A 21,007-nucleotide genomic window follows, 5' to 3' on the forward strand; every position below is an offset into this window, starting at 1 on the left:
TGTGTGTGTGTGTGTGTGTGTGTGTGTGTGTGTGTGTGTGTGTGTGTGTGTGTGTGTGTGTGTGTGTGTGTGTGTGTGTGTGTGTGTGTGTGTGTGTATGTATGCATATTGCTGTGTGTGTGCACTTTGGATGGGTTAAATCCAGAGCACGAATTCTGAGTATGGGTCACCAAACTTGGCTGTATGTCACGTCACTTCACACTTCACTTTTTTCACTTTATGTTTTATTGTTATTGACACTTAAACAAACATGAACATCTACATCTACTGTTATTTTTTAGGATTGCAAAACAAGTATTTTGATTAAAATGCAATTAAATCAAAAACGAACGTGGATGAAGTGAAAGCTTAAAATCGCCTGAAAAAAATGTATGATGGAACCACAAAGAAAAAGTGGCATACGATTCTGTCCATCAGTGTAAAGTGCTGGGTGCAGATGTACAACTAGGAGAGCAATTCATATTTTTTCAGGACAAAATTAGTTGGCACTCATTACTGATATCAGCTGTTGTTCACATCTCTCACCCAGCAAACAACATCCCTGGTAACCTCCTAAAAGCTTGTTTTGTTCTGTAAATCGAAAAGAACAGATGGGCTTTGATGCTTTTGGTTTTACTTGGATGGAAAAATCAACAAGTGAACAATGGGCACATGCAGATGAAGCAATATGTGAGGCTTTTTGTGAATTTCTGTAATGATTATCCATAAGATATCTTATTGGAATAAACCTATTTAAAGATATACTGTATTATTTCCAGATGATGTGACCCAGATAGCAAAGCCTGAAAATTATGGACATGACCTCGAAGGTACAGTCAGTTTTGTGAACAACACAAAGCAGGGTGAGGTGAGTTTCTAATGCTGCTGTTTACCTCGTCATCACCAATTAAAGCTTAAATTCTTCATGATATTAAGTGTGCATGTCAAAAGAGAAATGAGTTTAAGCAACGAGTAAAGTTAATTATTATTATTATAATTAAAGCCTTGCATAGCAAAGTATGTTGCTTAAAAATGTTTTTTTTTTTTTTAAATGAACTGAAATTTTCTCAAGACCAATAAACGAGAAAGCGAAGTGTCACAATTTGTCTAAAAACTTGTCATAACTGTAGTATGTGTTTAATCGCATGCAACTAGAATAAAATGTAATTCCTGAAATTAATCATAGCATGACTTTCACCACTAGATGGAACTATTTGGTTTCATTTGAAGGTTGTTGTGCAAATTCTGGTTGCAGTTGACCAGAGCGGATATGTCAAAACAAGGACAAAAACTTAAATATGACACTTTAACGTTTAACAATAAAAGTCCAGTCACAGTTTAATGATTTATAATAATTTCATCATGTAAAAAAAAAATGCAAATATGAAATGCTCAACGCATCTCTGCCCTTAAAGATATCCAAGTCAAGTTTCTCTTAATTCTGTCAAAGTTTTAGGCTACTACTTTATAGTCTATTATGGTTGTATTTTGACTAAACATGACCAATATGTAATATTCATTATTTTTCTCAATGTTTGTTTGTTTTTTTCTGCGTGATTACGTATCCACAAACGTGGTATTCACAATTATTTAGGCCTATAGACATATTAATAATGTGTTTAGATTGTTAAGGTTACTAGAGACTCCTGTGTATTTACCAGCACATTGCTGATGTGTGCAGCAAAGACTTCTGGGAATCACGTTTGGTCCTATAAGGAGCTGAACTGGGTGGCTGCCCCTCACACACTAAGTATACACAAACTCACGATGTTAAGAAACATATAAACAGCTGAATATTATAATAAAAATCGGATTTAATAGGAGCATGTTTAGATAATCTTTACGACCTTGAAGATTATAAGGAGCGAATAGGGATCACCGCGGTGATTCATGGGTAAGTGTGGCTCAAAATCAACAATCCACAAACTTTCCATGGGAATCGTCAAAAATGTTCAAACATTTGGCCATAATAATGTGGTTAATACGTAAGAACGTAAATTCATTATACGGACTTGCTTTGAGGAAGCGATTAATTGTTTGATTTCAAACAAAGATTTTCTTTTCCAAGTGCGGTGAATGAATCGTTCTTATGAGTCGGATCTTTTCAATGAATAAATTGATCCGATTCACATAACCGGCCTTTCACAGATCGTGCTGAGCGAATGGTTCCGAACCAGTTGTCCAAAAGAACCGAGAACAGAACTTTCGGACATGTCTGATTCGCGATCGGACTGTGTGATCCGGATTATTTGGAATGAATTTTATGTGTCGTTGTATTACTCACCCATACTGTATTTCTATTTGTTCAATGCTTATAATAAAAATAGCTTGGATTGTTTGAAACTATATTGACTGAGTCGGTCTAACATAGGCTAAAGATTCATAACAAGGCACCAATGGATGATCTGATGGTAGAAAATTTGACTAATGATGCGAATAATACGTGTAAAAAATCACTCCAGTTGCCAAACAACGTAACATTTCTAAATAAATAAGGGAAATATGATTACAGCTGGATGCACACATACAAAACGGAGTTGGTTTTAACATTTTATTAAAACGTCCAAATCCTTTACAGCCAAGAGTTCTTAAAATTTGAACTTTTAAGTTCTTTTTGAAAATGTAAATCATGGCTGCAGCAAAATGCACCAGGACACACGAAATAAAACTTTATGACTACACAGAATGTTTTTTGAGCATGTTATCTGGCACGCCGGAAGCACGTGATACAGTGGCGTCGCAAAAGATTCACTGAATCAATTTAGAAACGAACTGTTCGAAAGAACTGAATCGTTGAATCATGCCGCCGTGTTAATCGCAAGGGTTTGTGGGATTGACAGTAAAAAAAAAAAAATCTCAGCTCAAGATATTAAAGCAGCGAAGTACAAAACACATGGTTATATGACTTTAATGTTTGTTTCATAGCGAAACATTTTAGAAATGCAAACTGTTATAGAACATTAACGAAATGAAAGAAGAAAAGCAATTTAAAAAACCTTCATTGTTCTTTTAATAAGAGCGAATAAATACCCCGCGCGTGGTCGCGTCATAGAACGTTTTGTTAGTCGAATGTAGCAATAATGTTGCAGCTGGCAGTCTCATGGCACGATATATGGAATCAATAGGACACCGGCGGTCATGTGACTGCGCTTACATCTCGGGGGGTGGGCAGCAGTCTCTCCATGTCTTACTGCTGTATTCGGCAGGGGGAAAGCCATGCATTCTCGATCATTTTAGTGCTGTGCTGTCATGAGGGCTGCTTGCACCCATGAGCAACGTTTTGCAATGCCTTTTGACAGCACTGCAATGTATTCCTGAGTCCCTCTTTCATGCATACTGATGATGTCTGTCACTCTAGGTTGTGCTGTGCATAGCTGAATTTGGTGGTGCAGCAGCAAGAATCATGGCTGGCCTTCTTGTCTTTGAAATTTGCCTTTGCTGCCCTGCTGAGAATTGAGACACAGCCCTTTCTTACAATAACCCACAGGTAGGTCAGCATCTGTTCTTTGCTCTTTGAATGGGTCCTTCTGATAGCTGTCATTGTGGAAGGCCAGGAGGGTTGCTGATAATGGGGTGTAGTGGAGAGCATACATGCGTTTATTGTCCGTAGCATTGCTGCCGTTATGGTTTTCTGGTTTGAATGGGGGATTTCGTTTGCTGTACTTTTGAGTCTGTTGGTTTGTTGTGCAGTAGCTACATGCATTCATGTTCTTCTCATTGCAGAAGTCATCCGAAGTGAACCACTCACTGCCCTGTAAATGGTTCAGGGGCCAGGGCTAAAGAAGCCTCATGTAGGCCACAATGAACAACCTCCAAAATTTTATTTAAAATTTGTACAGCTTGTTGCTTGTACAGCTAAAGCTTCTAGTAGTTTATTTAATATCTAATATTTAATCGAAATGCCCTAACCTGCTCATCTTGTGAAAAACTTTACAGCTGATGACATCACGTAGGCCATGCAACACTATTGGATAATGTTAACAAATAGCCAAACAACTATTTAGGCATTAAGTTTTTGTAAACTTGCATTCAGTTTGGCTGCCTACTGGTACGTAATGCCTACTTTTCACAATGCAGTCAATTCCGATTGGATAAAATCAAGTCCTTTTTCTCCATTTTTTAATAATTGAGTCTTAAATATTGAATAGTCTGTCAAAATTTCATTTTATTTATTAATTTATTAATTAATCATTGAAATGCAGCTTTCTCCATTTTTATTTCAAGTCAGCAGGGAATCAAAATTGACCCTATGTCTTGCTTATCAATAATTTTTTCATATCATCAATGATTTGTCACAAAAAAATGCCTTTGTAAAATCAAAACGCTGTAACTCGTTCATCCTATAAAACGACTTCACTGCTGAACGTCATCATGCAGGCCGTGCAGTGCTTTTAAATAATGCTAACCAACAGCCAAACAACTATCAAGGCATTGTGTTTTGTAAATTTGCATTCGGTTCAGCTGCATACTTTCAATCCTCTCAATTACTAATGTATAAAATCTCATTGAATAATCAAATATCACATCAGATTAGGGAAGTGCAAAAGGATGCAAATGCCAATTTGTTTGGACTTTTTAAAATAGTAAAATAACAACAGCAATTCATATTTACTTAACAAAATGGAATCTGCTTTGTACTGATATGTGACACTTGAGTTCATAAGTTCATGGACTATTGTGTCTAGCATTTGATTGGTCTTGACTTTAGCATTTTTCTGCATTGTTAGGGTGTCTCAGATTAGTTTGTTTGCTTGGCAAAAGCCAAATGGCAGAAACGAGAATATGTAGTGCTTATTTTTATATTTGCATCATAGTAAATGGTGCCACATGGCCATCATTTAAGAAAACAATGCCATTGAATGATTACTGTAATGTCGTTTAAGATGTTGTTGGTCTCAAAGAGGTTCTTAAAAAATGCTACAAATATGCTTGAGCCTATTGGATTGAATGTTTCTCTATGCACCGGCATGAAAAAACAACACACATACATGATTTGAGTGCAGGCTAGCCAATGCCATCGTGGGCCTTTGTTCTTCCTGCTCGCAGACTCTCTGCAAACGTCATTCTAGAAGATTCCCTTCTCCCCTTACACCCCTCCTTCCAGTCCCGTCTCATATTCCCTTTTTTTTCTCCACCTCTCCTTTCTGCCTGTTCCTCTCTCTCTCTCTCTGTCTCTCCTCGAATCTGCTTGTCTTCTTTGGCTGCAGCAGCTGGTTGCAGTCTTGAGCCAGAGTCTCATCCCCGAGTCCCCCTCCCCCCCACGAGTGCACGCAAAGACAAAAGGCCAGGGCTGCTTGTCAGAACACTGCCCCCTTCCTCCCTGCGCTGCCTTGTGCATCTGCAGAGGAGAGAGTGACCTATAGAACAGGAACCAGCAGGCTTATAGTGAAGGGGGAAAAAATCACACTCATACAGAATGGGGCCTGGCTGGACTGACGTCTTGCATAAGCCTCTCCACGAAGATTCCCGGTAGTAGGGCCGGGGCGAAGCAGGGTAGGGCGAGAGCCTGCTTTTTCCCTGTTTGTGTGTCTCTGTGTGTGTGTTTTTCTATGTGTCACGGCCTTTGTTTTCTATCTCGCTTGGCAGAGACCGGACATGGTTGCCCAGGGCTGGAGGATTAGGGGACGAGCAGCTGATTTTAATTGACAAAGATCCGTGTTTCTCACTGGTTTTCTGGGGAAAAGGCAAGAGGAGGAAGCAGGGACACTGGCTAGAAGAGAGGAACAGGGACCATGGAGAGTGTGAGAGTGAGGGAAGAGAGAGAGAGAGGAAGAGGGGAGGCAGAGAAGGAAGTAGAAGCAGTCCAGTGCTGCAGAATGGGGTAAAACCGAGAGGCACAATCAAAAAGAGGTCAGGTACCGAGCCTGTTTAAATTCTACTTACTATCTCTGTCTTGTTTTCTTCTGTCAGGAAACGGTGCTCATCTTGTGGTTTTGGTTTACACAGTGCTTGTGGTTTTCCTCTGGAATGTGCATCTGCTCTTTGACTTTTCAGTTTTCCTTCTCTCATTCATTCATCAATCCATCCATATAAACCAGCCTCTGGTGTGCATGTATTTTGCATAAACGTCCTCCATATTCCGTGTTTTTCAGGCCTAGCGTTTGATTCGGCTCGGCAACGTGAACTGCACACTCATTCTGAACACAAACCTCTTCGATAATATTGACACACACTCAAAGCAGGAATATTTTGCAGGAATATTGAAGATTTGATGAAGAAACGGGCAGCTTCTGTGTCTCCAGTGTGGCTGCACTGCAGCACACACATTATGCAGGGTGACCGGAACCGGTTGAAACCGGTTTGAGGCAGACGAGGAGGCTCGGAAACAATACAGTCACTGTGCTACAGGCAGATAGCTGACTGCTTCATGGCGGCCAAAATGGCAAAAGGGTCTTCAGGAGTGATACAGCCCAGAGCAGGGACCTTAGAGAGGCGGTCTTTGCACACCTCCAAACGGTTATGCACGTGAGGGCCGGGAGGCAGCCATGGGAGCTGAGCAGATATGGTGACTGTGGGTCACTATGTGCTGTTATTCATGGTGGTCACCATCCAGAATGGTCTCTGGCATGCCTTTCCTCCTGGTGGATCATTTCTTGAAGGGCCCTGCCTAGTGCAAAAAGTGGATTTTTTTTTTCCCTCTGCTGTCAGGGAGAAAGGAGGAGGAGGGTGGTGGTGGTGGTGGTGGTGGTGGTGGTGTTTTGTTGTGGAGGTGGTGAGAGAAAGGAAGGAAGAAGGGAAGGAAAGCAAGATTGTTTGCTCTAGTTGTCGGAACACCGAGGGTGAGGAGTGGCTCATTTGCATGTTTCAACTTCTATATGTTTGCATGTGTGTGTGTCTGTGTTCTTTTTTATTATTACTGCGTCATACAGTGGCCTAATTTTAAAGGCCTTGGATAGAAACCCAAGAATCACAGTTGTTTTCCTGTGAGCGACACTCTGATTTGAAACCTGACTGCTCGGCTGTAAATGTGTTTAGGCCCCATACTGGCTTCAACAGCTTAATGTCTTTCATTAAAGTCCTCTTGTCCCTGTGTTATTTCTCTCTTTCTTTTTTCTGTCTTTTGTTTGCTGCTCCTTCTCTGCTTACATGCCTTACCCCATTGGCTCCATTGTGTGCGGGGAAGGCCGTCTTGGCCCTGTGCACCCTGTGCGTGCAGATGTTATTAGCTGTAATGGAGGCAGGGCTGCAGTGCTCTCTTCCATTTCAATAAAAGCAGCAGCAGCAGGAGTAATGGGGGGTGGCTAACCTTAGTAGCACGACACAGCTTTATTTTCTTTGTGTCTTTTTTTCTCTTATTACTTTAAATATGCCAAAATAGTGATGCTCATATGTGATTGTGTTTTTAGTTAGTATTATTGTATTGTAGGATCAACTCTGAGGACCAAATCTGTAAAAATAAACAAAAAAGGGCAAAACATGGTCAGGCTTAATCAATTCAGCATTTTGACTTTCTTTAGGGGGAAAAATAATGCAAAGATACAGTTTTCTGTTTCTTTTCTTTTTAATGATTAGTTTATGTTCTGCATGTTGTATTTGGGCCGTTCTTACCATTTCAGAGCCTTTTATGTACAGATGTATTTAGTGGTAGACTATTTACAGTATGCCATGTCCAAACAATTCACATTTCCATTTTTATTTACATGCAACATTAAATTTAAATTTGTGTCTCCAGTGAGAGGTGTTTATTATGGTACCTACAGGCAGGTTTAAATGTAGCACACATTAGTCATTCACATAAAGAGGTTTCTACGTCTCTGAATAGCATTTTTAAACATTTTTTGGATCTTATGCAAAGTGAATAATAATCTTCTTTAATTAGAAGATAAAACCATAAAGGCTTGATGAATGGAGATCAGTGAGAATGAAAAAGACCATGTAGTCAGATTAAAAAGAATATGTAGATCAGATGATGCATTTTAAGAGTTTTGCTACCTTCATCTGGAGTTTCATTAAAATGCTGCCTGTTTGACAGAATTTTTTTAACAAGATAGTATAAACGTTGCAGTTTGTGCATTTTGGTACAGCCTTTGAAATTTGTAATGCCTTGAAGACATTTAGCAATGGATTTCAGTGTTTTCCACCGACTTACACTATGTGTGGTGGCACTTCCCCTGGGGGAACTATAAATGTATATTAAATTTAAAAATTTAAAAATTAAATTTATGCATTTAGCAGACGCTTTTATCCAAAGCGACTTACAGTGCATTCAGGCTATCAATTTTTACCTATCATGTGTTCCTGGGGAATCGAACCCCCAACCTTGCGCTTTGTAACGCAATGCTCTACCACTTGAGCTACAGGAGCACTGTATATAATGTAAATATAAAACAGCAGGCTTATTGAAAGTGCAAATTCATTCTCTGCCAGCAGGAGGCGCTTTAAGAGTGACAGAAATAGTGGTTTCAAAATACTATCAAAACTTTTCCAAAGGCATTCGGTTCCCTTCAGAGAAACATACAAAAGACAAAATGAAAACTACATAAAAACATTCATGAAGTCAATCGTTCCTCTTCAAATATGATACATTCATATAAAAACACCTGTGTCTTGTTTCGATTTTTAAACATGCAGAGCTCATGTTTATTCAATGAAGTCAAAGCATTTTGGAAAATCAATTTGTGGCGGTCAGTGTTGATATTGTGACGGGCCGCCACAAATAAATCAATGTATGGGAACCCTGGATTTATATATTATGTGTACGGTGTAGTTAATTTCTTTTGTCAATAATATCTTTCTTGTCCTAAATTTAATCATTTTTATAGGCTTTAAGCGCTTAGTGTAGTCTTTTCACTACAGTCTAATTATGAAGTTTTTTACTTTCCTAATTGTAATATGGAATGTCTTTCCCTTGTCTCTCAAAGGTGTTTAGCTCATTCTCATAAGACCATGGGCGACATGAAAACCCCAGACTTTGATGATCTGCTTGCGGCCTTTGACATACCTGATATGGTTGATCCCAAGGCTGCCATTGAGTCCGGCCATGATGATCATGAGGGACAACTCAAACACAATGCCCACCATGAAGAGGACTCCCATGTCTCCTCTGGTCCAGATGTTGGGGTTAGTGTTATTGTTAAGAACGTCCGGAATTTTGATGCCACTGAACATCTCTCAGAAAAGGATGTCCATCCCACTGTCGGAAATGGACTACACAATGGTTTCTTGCCTGTGTCACCCAAATACAGATACAACAAAGAGAGTGAGAAGCTTCAAAAAGGCGAAATCCACGGGATGGCAGGAAATATCTCCACATTCAACCAATTCAGTCCCATCTCTAGTGCAGAGGAGTTTGATGATGATGACAAGATTGAAGTAGATGACCCTGCTGACAAACAAAGTAATTTACAGTTTAGACCAAACCCTCTAACCGGTCTGAGTGCAAAAACGGTAGAGCCTCATTCTCAACACACCAAACCAGATGGTCCATCTAGGCCAAAAACAAATGGCAATTACAATCACATGAAAGTTGAGAATAGTAGCGCAAATGGCTATGAATCTCAAAAACCAAGAAAAACTGAGGAGCACTCCAAAGAAAGATCCCAAGCAAAACAGCCTGAAGAACCAGTCGTTGAGTTGAATGTGACCAACCTCTCCCAAGCCAAGGCCAAATCATCTGCAAAGCTCTCATCCTGCATTGCTGCAATTGCAGCACTTAGCGCAAAGAAAGCTAGCTCAGAAGCAATGTCTCCAGAATCTTTAGCCACATCTCGAGATTCACCCAGAGAGGCTAAAGAAATCCCAAAGGTTACGGATAAATCACCAGAGCAGGAGTCAGCTCTGGAGCTTAGCAAGAAGGTGCTCTCAAAACAACCTGAGAGTCCTTGCAGTGTTACCAGTGAAAGCAGCAGCAAAGAGTCTCCTGCATCTCCAGCAGGATCTATACCAGTCATTCCCAAAGTCCGCATTAAAACTATCAAGACGTCTTCGGGGCAGATCAAAAGGACAGTTACCAGAGTTCTGCCCGAGTTTGATCCTGAAGTCTTAAAGAAAGGTATTGATTCTTCACCCAATGTCGTCTCTTCTCTACTGTCCACTTCAACCTCACCTTCTGTTTTCTCATCTTCCATGAGAACTTTGCCAACCACAGTAGTAGCAACTTCTGGAGGCTCTGCCATTGAGGTAACTAAACAAATGACCATCAAGCCCGTGGCCACTGCCTTCTTACCTGTCTCAGCCGTTAAGACAGCAGGCTCCCAAGTGATTAACCTGAAACTTGCCAACAATACGACTGTAAAGGCCACTGTCATACCAGCGGCATCTGTTCAGAGTGCCAGCAGTGCCATCCTTAAAGCTGCTAATGCCATTCAGCAACAAACTGTCATGGTGCCTGCTTCCAGCCTAACAAATACCAAACTTGTGCCAAAGACTGTCCACCTAACCAACTTAAATCTCTTGCCTCAGAATGCATCAGCGGCTGAACTCCACCAGGTCCTGACCAAGCCCCAACAACCCATCAAGCAAGCCATGTTGGCCCAGCAACAACAGAAGAAAGTGTCTCGGGTCCAGGTCCTAACCAGCTCCCAGAGCTCAGTGGTAGAGGCCTTCAATAAAGTTTTGAGTAGCATTAACCCTGTGCCAGTTTATGTACCCAATCTCAGCCCTCCGATTTCTGCCTGTATATCTTTACCATCTCGAGGATACAAATGCTTGGAATGTGGTGATTCCTTTGCACTGGAAAAAAGCCTCACTCAACATTATGACCGCAGAAGTGTCCGTATTGAAGTCACTTGCAACCACTGCGCCAAAAACCTAGTCTTCTACAACAAGTGCAGCCTCCTATCACATGCTAGGGGCCACAAAGACAAAGGGGTTGTCATGCAGTGTTCTCATCTCATCTTGAAGCCAATTCCAGCTGACCAGATGATCCTTGCGCCATCAGTAACCTCCAGTGCTCCCACCTCTTCAGCTAACCTTGGATCCTCCGTAGTGGGGAGTCCTGGGAAAGTAAACCCAACCACGGTGATCTCTGCACCCTCTTCGGCCCCCATTGTGGCTGCCATGCCCTTAGATAAGGATGTCTCCAAGGTCTGCAGATCGAGTCTAAAGTGCTTGGAATGTAATGAGACATTTCAAGAAGAGTCATCTCTTGCAATGCACTACCAGCAGGCTCCTGAATCCAGTGGACAGGTGGGTACATAGATTAATTGTGATGTAAGAGCTGAAATGGTCATCAGCTTTATCAGCATTGTAGTCGAGACCAGTTTATTTGAGGCTAAGTCCAGGCCGAGACAGGTTGAGTTCAGGTCAAGACCAAGACCTGTGGCCAAGAGATAATCAGTCTCACTTTTCAGATTAACGTTGGGCCAATCAACATTTTTTACTGACTTTAAACAGTTATGACCAGTCTAGAAGAAAATAAATTAGGTGGCTAAGTTTTTAAGACTAGTCTAAGCAGTTTATGCAACTGGCCCCAGAAGAGGGTCAGATGAGAGTCCAGTCTCGAGTACAATACTGGCATCCTCTTTTATTTACAGAAGTAGTTAAAAGCGGTGTTAAAGATATTTTGAACAATTTGCTTGTGTATTTCCTTCAACTGAAACAGAAAACCTGCACCATTTGCCAAATGCTACTGCCGAACCAGTGTAGCTTTGCTTCCCATCAGCGGATCCATCAGCATAAGTCTCCATATATCTGCCCTGAATGTGGAGCTATCTGTCGATCAGTCCATTTTCAGTCTCATGTGACCAAGAACTGCCTGCACTACACACGCCGAGTGGGCTACCGGTAAGTACTGTATTATTCTCTAAAATTAAAAAGCTACAGACTTTCAAGAGATGGCTTCTTTGCAAGTAAATTAAATGTTCATTTTTTTATGCTAAACAATGGAGAATTTTAACCTTACCCAGAGATCAGCAAAACTGTGTAGTTATCTTCACTGACCACTAGGGGTGCAATAATACATCATTCCACAATGTAACTTATCACAATTAAACTAAAGAATGTGACGACATGCATTGTGGATATGAAAAACATATTGTGATATATCAGGTATTCTTTTACAAGAACTAAATATTGTGAGAGTATCGAATCACAAATTCAGTATTGAGTATTGAACCAAATTCTGTGATGAGTGTATTCAACTCTACTGACCTCAGTCTATGTTCTTATTTCTGAGTTGACATAAAAGCTTCTATTTATGCATAAGACGTGCATTGAAATACAAAATGTGCCTAAGTGTTTAATTGGTTTTGAGTGGAACATGAAATGAGGACTCGTCATGCTTTCAAAACGGCAATCATGGAGCTATTCACTGTTATTATTCTGCCATTCGCCAATGACTGATGCTGCATTAAAAGTGACTGGCACCGGTTATGGAAACAAAAAAGAGGGTTAGGTTATATTCAAGAGTAACACTTTCTTTTTTCTTTTTTGGCCATAGCTGTGTTCACTGTAGTGTCATCTTCGCTGACGTTGCTGCTCTCAAGTCACACATTCAGGGATCCCACTGTGAAATCTTCTACAAATGCCCCATCTGCCCCATGGCTTTTAAATCGGCCCCCGGTACACATTCCCATGCCTACACCCAGCATCCAGGAGTTAAAATTGGAGAGCCCAAGTGAGTGTTTTCTTTATAAATTCATAGAATTAATAAAATAGTGTCTTTGTGATTCATGACTACTTCTTTGTCCAGTTTCTATTGTTCATTCGCATTGTTTTGAAGATGGAACCAATTTATTTGAGAAACCAGATGGTCAAGTTAGCGATAATGTATAAATAGCCATTCATTATACCAAAATAAACCCAACTGGGTCATCAGATCTTATATTCTATTTATTACTTAGCAAATGAGTAAATAGACATGAAATATTGATTTGAGTTGAAGTAATTGTATTATGTGAAACGAAAGACTGTGACATGCAGCTTGCACAGCTTTGTTTCTTGGAAAATGGTTAGTTATACAGTAGAGCAGTCATTATACAAACATTTCTGACCTCAGATTGCAGTGATTGATCAATTAGAATAGATAGGTATTTATGGTTTGTGGCTTATGCTTTTTTGATTAAAATAAAACACTATCCAACTACAATGTTATGGTGCAAACGCATGCTTTGCACTAAATACTGCCATCTTTATGACAAAACAAGCTTGCAGTAATTCTAAGTAGTGGTAGAATGGAGGGAAACTCAATAGGTGTGTCAGATCTGTTCCTTTAGAACTCATATGCCACTGACCTTTTCAGGTGCAGAAAGAAATTAGGCACAGTGGCTTTAATTTGCTGTGTCCTCTCTTTGAACCCCACCAGCCCCAAGAAGGCCTGTTGTGTTCATCAGCACTTGTTAATGAAAGGGCCAGATGGTTTGTTTGCACTTCCTGTGTTACCTGTAACCATTTTGGAAACATGATCAGCTGGCTTATTGACAACACAAACCTTTAATGCAGGTGTTTGACACATAAATGAGCTGACAAGTTTCAGTATGGCACTTTAAACAATCATAATTCCTTCAACACAACAAAATATTTATTCTAGAGAGAGAAAATGTTGTTTGTTTTGTTCGGACTGAGGTATTGAACCTTGTAATGAGAAGTCAGAATAAACACCTACACAAGCAAAAACAAGCAACTGAGCATTTAAAGGGATACTCCACCCCAAATTGAAAATTTTGTCATTAATCACTTACCCCCATGTCGTTCCAAACCCATAAAAGCTCCGTTCATCTTCGGAACACAATTTAAGATATTTTGGATGAAAACCTGGAGGCTTGAGACTGTCCCATAGACTGACAAATAAATAGTGCATAAACAGTAAATAAACAGTCAAGGTCCATAAAAGGTATGAAAGTTGTCGTCAGAATACTCCATCTGCTATCAGACGTGCAATCTGGGTTATATGAAGCGACAGAAACACTTTTTGTAAGCGAAGAAAACAAAAATTACGACTTTATTCAATAATTCCTTTGTTAACGGTCTCCTCTGTCTCTCATTATCACCGTATGCTGTGTATGCTCTTCTGTGTCATCCACGCCACAAGGATGTGCTGTTTCTACATGTACTTAGCTTTGATTTGAAATAACACAGCGCATCCTTGTGGCGTGGATGACACAGAAGAGGATACACAGCATAGGGTTATATGAACAAACACAGAGGAGACCGTTGACAAAGGAATTATTGAATAAAGTCATTATTTTTGTTTTCTTCGCTTACAAAAAGTGTTCCCATCACTTCATATAACCCAGATTGCACGTCTGATGGCAGATGGAGTAATCAGACGACGACTTTCATAACTTTTATGGACCTTGACACTGTTGTTTACTTGGCAGTCTATGGGACAGTCTCAAGCCTCCAGGTTTTCATCCAAATATCTTAAATTGTGTTCCGAAGACGAACAATGCTTCATGGGTTTGGAACGGCATGGGGCTAAGTGATTAATTTCAAAATTTTCATTTTGGGGTGGAGTAACCCTTTAAGAAAGTAGTCTCTTCACTGATATGTGTTGTTTTTCAGGCTGATCTACAAGTGTTCCATGTGTGACACCGTTTTTACCCAGCAGACTTTGCTCTACACACACTTTGACCAGCACATTTCCAGTCAGAAGGTGTCTGTCTTCAAGTGTCCGGACTGTTCGTTGCACTACGCCCAAAAGCAGCTCATGTTGGATCATATTAAAGTAAGGGAATAAATCAATGGAAATTGTTATTAATTTTCATATGCCATCACATATTGGATTAACAGGTCATTAAAATTATTTTAAAAATAATTTGACATAAAAATTATAATGTTACATATGGAAATACATATAAAATCATTTATTGATCTTAAAATTATTATTTCTTTCAAGTCCATGCACGGCATCTTAAAGACTATCGAGGGTCCTCCAAACCTGGGCATCAATCTTCCTCTCAGCTCCAAACCTACTAATTCCATGAGCCTGAATAACAGCAACAAAGAGACTGTCTCTATCGACAGCCTTGAGAAGGGAGAGAGGAAGACAACATCCACAGCAAAAAAGAATAGTAATGGGACAGACCTTCCTAAAAAAGCCCCATTGTCCACCTCCTGCCCTGGCTGGACCTGCAGGGAGTGTGACCGCATAATGTTTCAAACCTGTGAGTCTCATGATTGAGACCCTGGGTTTTAGGAGACAATAATAACAATGCATAATTTTCTTTCTGCTTCACCAGCAACTGAAAAAGCAATTATGAACCGTGCTGAATTCATGTACATTATTGCACACATATTGGCATGATTCTAATGAATCTTTTTCTTTCTGCTTCACCAGCAACTGAAAAAGCATCCGTGTCGACAGTGTGAAAAGTCTTTCAGTTCCTCTCACAGTTTATGTAGACACAACCGAATCAAACACAAGGGCCTACGGAAGGTCTACTCATGTCCGTGAGTATCATGTGTTTCTGGACCCGTCAAAATTTCCATTAGTTTTATCTGTGCTTGTGAATTCAATTTACAATTCTGCATTTTCAAGTTTAAGACACTTAATTTTACTTTAAAGCTAATCACAAACACTTACGAGTGTCAAACAGATCTCTCTTGGGTTTCCTCAGACACTGCCCAGAACCCAGTCGCACTTTCACCAAAAGACTGCTGCTAGAGAAACACATTCAGCTGATGCATGGCATCAAAGACACAGAGGCCAAGCTTCCGGCAGATTCCAGCAGCACAGAGGCCATCCCAGAAAAAGAACAGGTAACCAGTGAACAGACTTGTGCATTTGGATCTTTATTGAATGGGACTATTACATTACACGACCATTCAAAAGTTTGGAGTCTGTAAGATTTATTTTAAAATGTTTTTGAGAGAAGAATCTTATGCTCAACAAGGTTTTATATTTACTAGATGCAGTATAAAAAAGTATGATTTAAAAGAACTGTTTTCTAATTCAATATATTTTAAAATGAAATTCATTCCTGTGATTTTAAGCATCATTCCTTCAGTGTCGCATGATCCTTCAGAAATCATTCAAACATTTCATGATATTATCAATGTTGAAAACAGTCGTGCTGCTGTTTTTTGGAAACCATGTTTTTTTTCAGGATTCTTTGATGAACAGAAAGTAAAAAAAAAAATCAGCATTAATTTAAAATTTAAATTATATAACATTACTATAACTTTAGATCAATGTAATGTATACTTGCTGAATAAGAGTATTGATTAAAAAAAAACATTCTGACCCCAAACTTTTGAATTGTATTGTATAAACATATATGACCTTATGAAGATGCAGTCTTTTTTTCATGAGAGATGCACAATATATACATATTTTTATTTTTATTTATCGATATAAGTCAAAATTGTATAGTTAATCGCATGCTGCTAATTTCTCACATTTTAAATTTAAAATACCTTTCTTTACTTTCATTTAAGCCTCATTTAAAGTTAATATTTGAAAACTCAAATTTTATAACAATGGTAAATGGAATTGGATGTTGTGTTCTGTGTTAATGACTGCTTAACAAAATATTAAATATCAATTATTTTATATTCTGTCATTATCAGTTATCTGCCCTAACATGAAAATATTTATCAGCTAAATTCAGTGTATTAATTAAATGTTTTATTGCAGCATTGCATAAAACGTGTCATTTTGTATCTTCAGGTCCCCAGTCCTAAACGAAAGCTCCACTCTGAAGATGAGGATGCTGAGAGGGAAGAGGAAGTGGAGGAGGCCGGAGGAGAGGTGACTTCTGCTCAGAGGTCCAAGGGCTCATCCTCACAACCTCTAAAGAAGCTAAAGATCAACGTCTTCAAGACACACAAATGCGCAGTGTGTAGCTTCACCACAGAGGACATTGTGCGTTTCCACGAGCACATTCCACAGCACAAGACTGACGTCTCGTCCTACCAGTGCCGCGAATGTGGCCTGTGCTACACCTCGCACAACTCCCTCGCCCGACACCTGTTCATTGTGCACAAGTTGAAGGAGCCCCAAGGTCTCGGGCGACACAACGAGCAACAAGAGAACACGCCCAACCCGGACGCCAATGACGGTATCCCAGATACTCAATGTAAAGTATGTTCAAAAACATTTGAAACAGAGGGAGCCTTGAACACACACATGCGGACACATGGAATGGCCTTCATTAAGTCCAAACGGCTGAGTGCAGCTGAGAAGTAAGAGTGAGGTAGTGCCCCCTAGTGGATGGATGTTAGTTTGCAAGGAATTATAAAAAATAAAGTTTTTTTTTTTTTGTCTGTATGTTGTAATAGAGAACGTATAGAAGCATTTGACGTTGTATTCCTTCATTCTGGCCTTTTTGTATGCTCATTTGTTGTGCATACGTATACATATATATATACAAAATGTATAAATCTATACACACAGAATGTGTGTTTAAAGATGTGTAATATATAAAAAACTGATTTATGTGTATTTAAATATCTATGAGACCATTTTGTATACTTTATGATAGTTGTTTGTATGCGTGTTGGGTAGACCTTTTTTATAGATTCCTTTTTATTTTCTATTTTAGAGAGTTCTCGTTGTTTTCTCGTGGGAACAGATGCTGTCCAAACGGACGTCTCAGTCTTGGGATGCTTTCGGTCCCAGTTTCCGAACTGCTGCTAAAAAAAAAAGTGCACAGAATGTCACCGTTACACTTCTCAGTGCGACATTTTGCGCTCTTAAAGGACAATCAGTCCGCAACCTACAACACAAGCAGGAATAGTGTCTCCTAAAGCAGCCGAAAATGGCGTTTGACTGAAGAACTGGATGTGGAGTTGAGCCTGAAAGCTTTTTTTATGGTGCATTTCTGTTTTGTGAATTAGTCGGCCATTCAAAACTACTATAATTTAGCACTACGGAAGAACAAGACATGAAAGTAGTTATTTAAATTTATATAGCCTATCTCAGCCACTGCCAAGAGGTCGTGTTGTAAACATATGTGCTTTTTAACTTTAAGGTGTCGTTACAGCCGGATGATTCTCCTCACTTCATTTCTTCTCAGGCAGCTTGTTCCAAATCATAACTTATGTTTGATTGCATTTGTGTTTGGGATTATTATCACACTACAGTGTCTCAACTTATCAAGAACCACATTTCGGATTCATGCCCATTAGATTTTGACGTAGCCTACTTTGGGAAGCTTTTATTTGTGATTTGAATCCAAAACCACTTTGCCCTGCAGATATGTTTCAGTACAACTCAAACGAATCCTGAATATGTCCATTTAGCCTGATTTATTTAAAACCAAAGTTCCTTCTTTACACATGAACTCCAAAGTAGGACGCCCCACTCATAGTTGCGTGTTTTCTCGTTCTTGAAATCAGTAATTCATAAGTGCTGGTATACTAAAGTACTAAAGTGAATACTAAAAACGTAAATTTATCATCAAGCCAGTGTACGTGTTTTCTCATTGTTTTTTTTTTTTTTCATTGTTTTTTTTTTTTTTTTAGAGCAGCATGTCATGGAAAAGTCTCAAGTTTGGTGTTCCACTGACACGTGCTAAGTTTGAAAAGGGGGAAAAAAGAGCAACAAATGCTGCCTTCACTATAAATGAATGTTTTGTTCAAATTGTGAAACGCACTGTAAAATTTATTTTTTCAAATTTCTAGGGTAATTGCGTCCCCCCCTCCCTCTAACTGAGCTGCAGCTTTTCATTTCAACAAACTCCGTATCTTGCTCTGCTTTTCCTTTGGACAAATGAGTACCTTTGAGGACGCATACGTGCATGAAAGAAGCCATTCATGGTTGGTTGTTCTGTTTTATAGAATGTCTTGCTGATGTTCGGTAGACTTTGTTCTATGTTTGTGCAAACAACATTATCATTAATAAATGATACATACACAAAAATATCTAACATGTCTAAATTGGTATGGAGTTTGTGTGCTTCAGCTCTCGCTTTGCCTCATTTTAATTAGCCTGAAAGCAATTCCCTTTAGCCAGTGGTCTTGGTCACCATGGTTACAAGGGAATTTAAAGTCAGAATAAGGGACTGCTGTGTAAAGCAGCTATGTGATTGGTGCTTTCATGTTGACAAGGGAGACAGTGACTTTAAATTTGTAATTATTCACTGTAAATCTGGGGCTTTTGTGGTGGTGGATGTTAGCATCCTTAAACATCTTTAAGCAGTTTATAGAATTTCCTCTCTCTTCATGTTAAAATATGTTCATCTTTTTGCGTCCATACCTTTGATGAAAGGTTTTGATCCACTTCAAATGTTGACTACTCTCTGTGTGTGTGTGTGTGTGTGTGTGTGTGTGTGTGTGTGTGTATATATATATATATATATATATATATATATATATATATATATATATATATATATAGTTAACTTTATCAGTTTATTTTATTTGTCTTAATTGTGTTGTTTAATATTGAGTTATAATAATGTATATATCATTTAAAATCTAATATATTGTTCATAATTTTTTTGTGTTTATATTATTATATTGTTTGTTTTTTTTCTCCATTCACCAGTTTACCTTTACTTTCCTTAATTATATTATTTAATATTGATTTATAATATTGGACACATATTTGAAATCTAAAAAACATTTATTTATTTTTAATGTTGTGTTGTGTTATATTGTTGATCTTTTTTCTTTTTATATTAATTTTTCCTTTATTATTGTTATTATTATTTATTTCTAATATTTGATAGTTTAAAATATTTTAGTTATTCATTTATTATCATTTATTATTATTATTTTAGCATTGTTTTCTCTTTAATATTAATCTTTAATAACCTCTTTCAATATTTTCTCTCAATACTGAATTTTTTTAATTACATTTTTACTTTTATATTTTTTTTAAAAACAGCATAGTTTGATGTTTCTCATTGGGATTTAATTTATTCCGTCCTGCACCACGTCTTGTTGTAGTGTGCGATGCATATGGTAAGGTTGGCAGTGATGTTAAAGAAGGGAATGTGACTCTCTGTCCAGAGAGTGTCTGTCCATGGAGGGCCTGGAGTTCAGGGGACAGTACTGCCAGGTGTCCCTCAAACAGGTTCCCTTACACCTCAATCCACTAAGAACTTGAAAAAAAAAATCATCATTATTATTTTTTTTTGTTGTTGTTGTTGTTGTTTTTTTGTTTTTTACAATAAGTATTTTTTCTTCTTATACCAGTGTGTGTTAATCTCTGATTTCCAAATGATGCAATTATTATGATTAAATAACCAGTCTCGAACTGAGATGAAAACTTGTTTGGAGTGGGTGTTTGTGTTCCAGACTCTTGTACAGAATCAGAATTCCAGATGCTAGTTTTTTATGGTGAGTGAAATCATTGTGTTTAACATTTATCTGATCCACACAAAGGCCCAACAGTACTTGAACACTTGTGCTGCCCTTAAAATATGTTTATGTTATTGCATTAGACAAATGATTGAACCTTGTGTAATTTATTTGAAAGCAAAAAGTTTCAATCTACAGTGCTTCTTCAAAATATTTGTGTGGGATGTACATCATGTTCACCTTTCTACATTTTTGTGTTTGTGTCTGCAGAGGCATTTTCAGATTCACCCATGTCAAGATTGGCTGTGCCTTCAATCTTAATGTCAGGTTCCATTTGGCATATTCACCCTCAATGCCTCAGTGATGTCATGCAGACCTTCTGCGATAGTCTGCCTTAGCAGATTATTTTTTTCCTAGCCTGCTTATTTATTTTACATAGTCTTTGTACATTTTGTGGGTTCAAGCCTACAATGGGTGTTTAATTAAGCAGATTATTTTTTTCCTAGCCTGCTTATTTATTTTACATAGTCTTTGTACATTTGTAGAAGTAGATTAGAAGAAAATTTATTTATGGCACTTGTACATGCCACAGTGCTAGATCGTTGTGTTTGTGGTTTCCAGGGTGTTGCTAAGGTGCTTTGAGACTTTTAATACAGTTGCTAGGGTGTTCTGGGTGGTTGGTAAATGCTAGGTTGTTCTGGGTGGTTGCTAGGGTGTTGCTAGGGTAGTTTGGGATCTTGCTAGGCCATTGCTGGGTAGCTGCTAGGGTGTTGCTAGGATTTTTCTTTACATTGCAGTAATGATAATGCAATGCAAAATGTCTGAATAGTTGTAAAAATAGGCTTTGTTTTCTTTAAAAAAAAAAAAAAAAATGTTTTCTCTCTTTCTTTTAATTTTTTGG

The 21,007-nt window shown here is 38.6% G+C and overlaps 1 protein-coding gene across 1 annotated transcript; it reads left to right on the forward strand.

The window, feature by feature from the left end:
* The first annotated feature begins 4,682 nt into the window (after positions 1 to 4,682).
* Positions 4,683 to 18,976, forward strand: LOC109045126 (zinc finger protein 532-like). The gene is made up of 11 exons (XM_042778707.1): positions 4,683 to 5,472; positions 5,566 to 5,829; positions 6,072 to 6,758; positions 8,841 to 11,106; positions 11,522 to 11,703; positions 12,359 to 12,535; positions 14,422 to 14,584; positions 14,756 to 15,026; positions 15,180 to 15,309; positions 15,477 to 15,618; positions 16,529 to 18,976. The coding sequence occupies exons 4-11, from the start codon at positions 8,866 to 8,868 to the stop codon at positions 17,045 to 17,047; spliced, it is 3,825 nt and encodes a 1,274-aa protein (XP_042634641.1). The 5' UTR covers positions 4,683 to 5,472; positions 5,566 to 5,829; positions 6,072 to 6,758; positions 8,841 to 8,865; the 3' UTR covers positions 17,048 to 18,976.
* The last annotated feature ends 2,031 nt before the right edge of the window (positions 18,977 to 21,007 follow it).

Source organism: Cyprinus carpio, chromosome A21 (genome assembly GCF_018340385.1).
Source record: "Cyprinus carpio isolate SPL01 chromosome A21, ASM1834038v1, whole genome shotgun sequence".
NCBI classification, from domain to species: domain Eukaryota; kingdom Metazoa; phylum Chordata; class Actinopteri; order Cypriniformes; family Cyprinidae; genus Cyprinus; species Cyprinus carpio.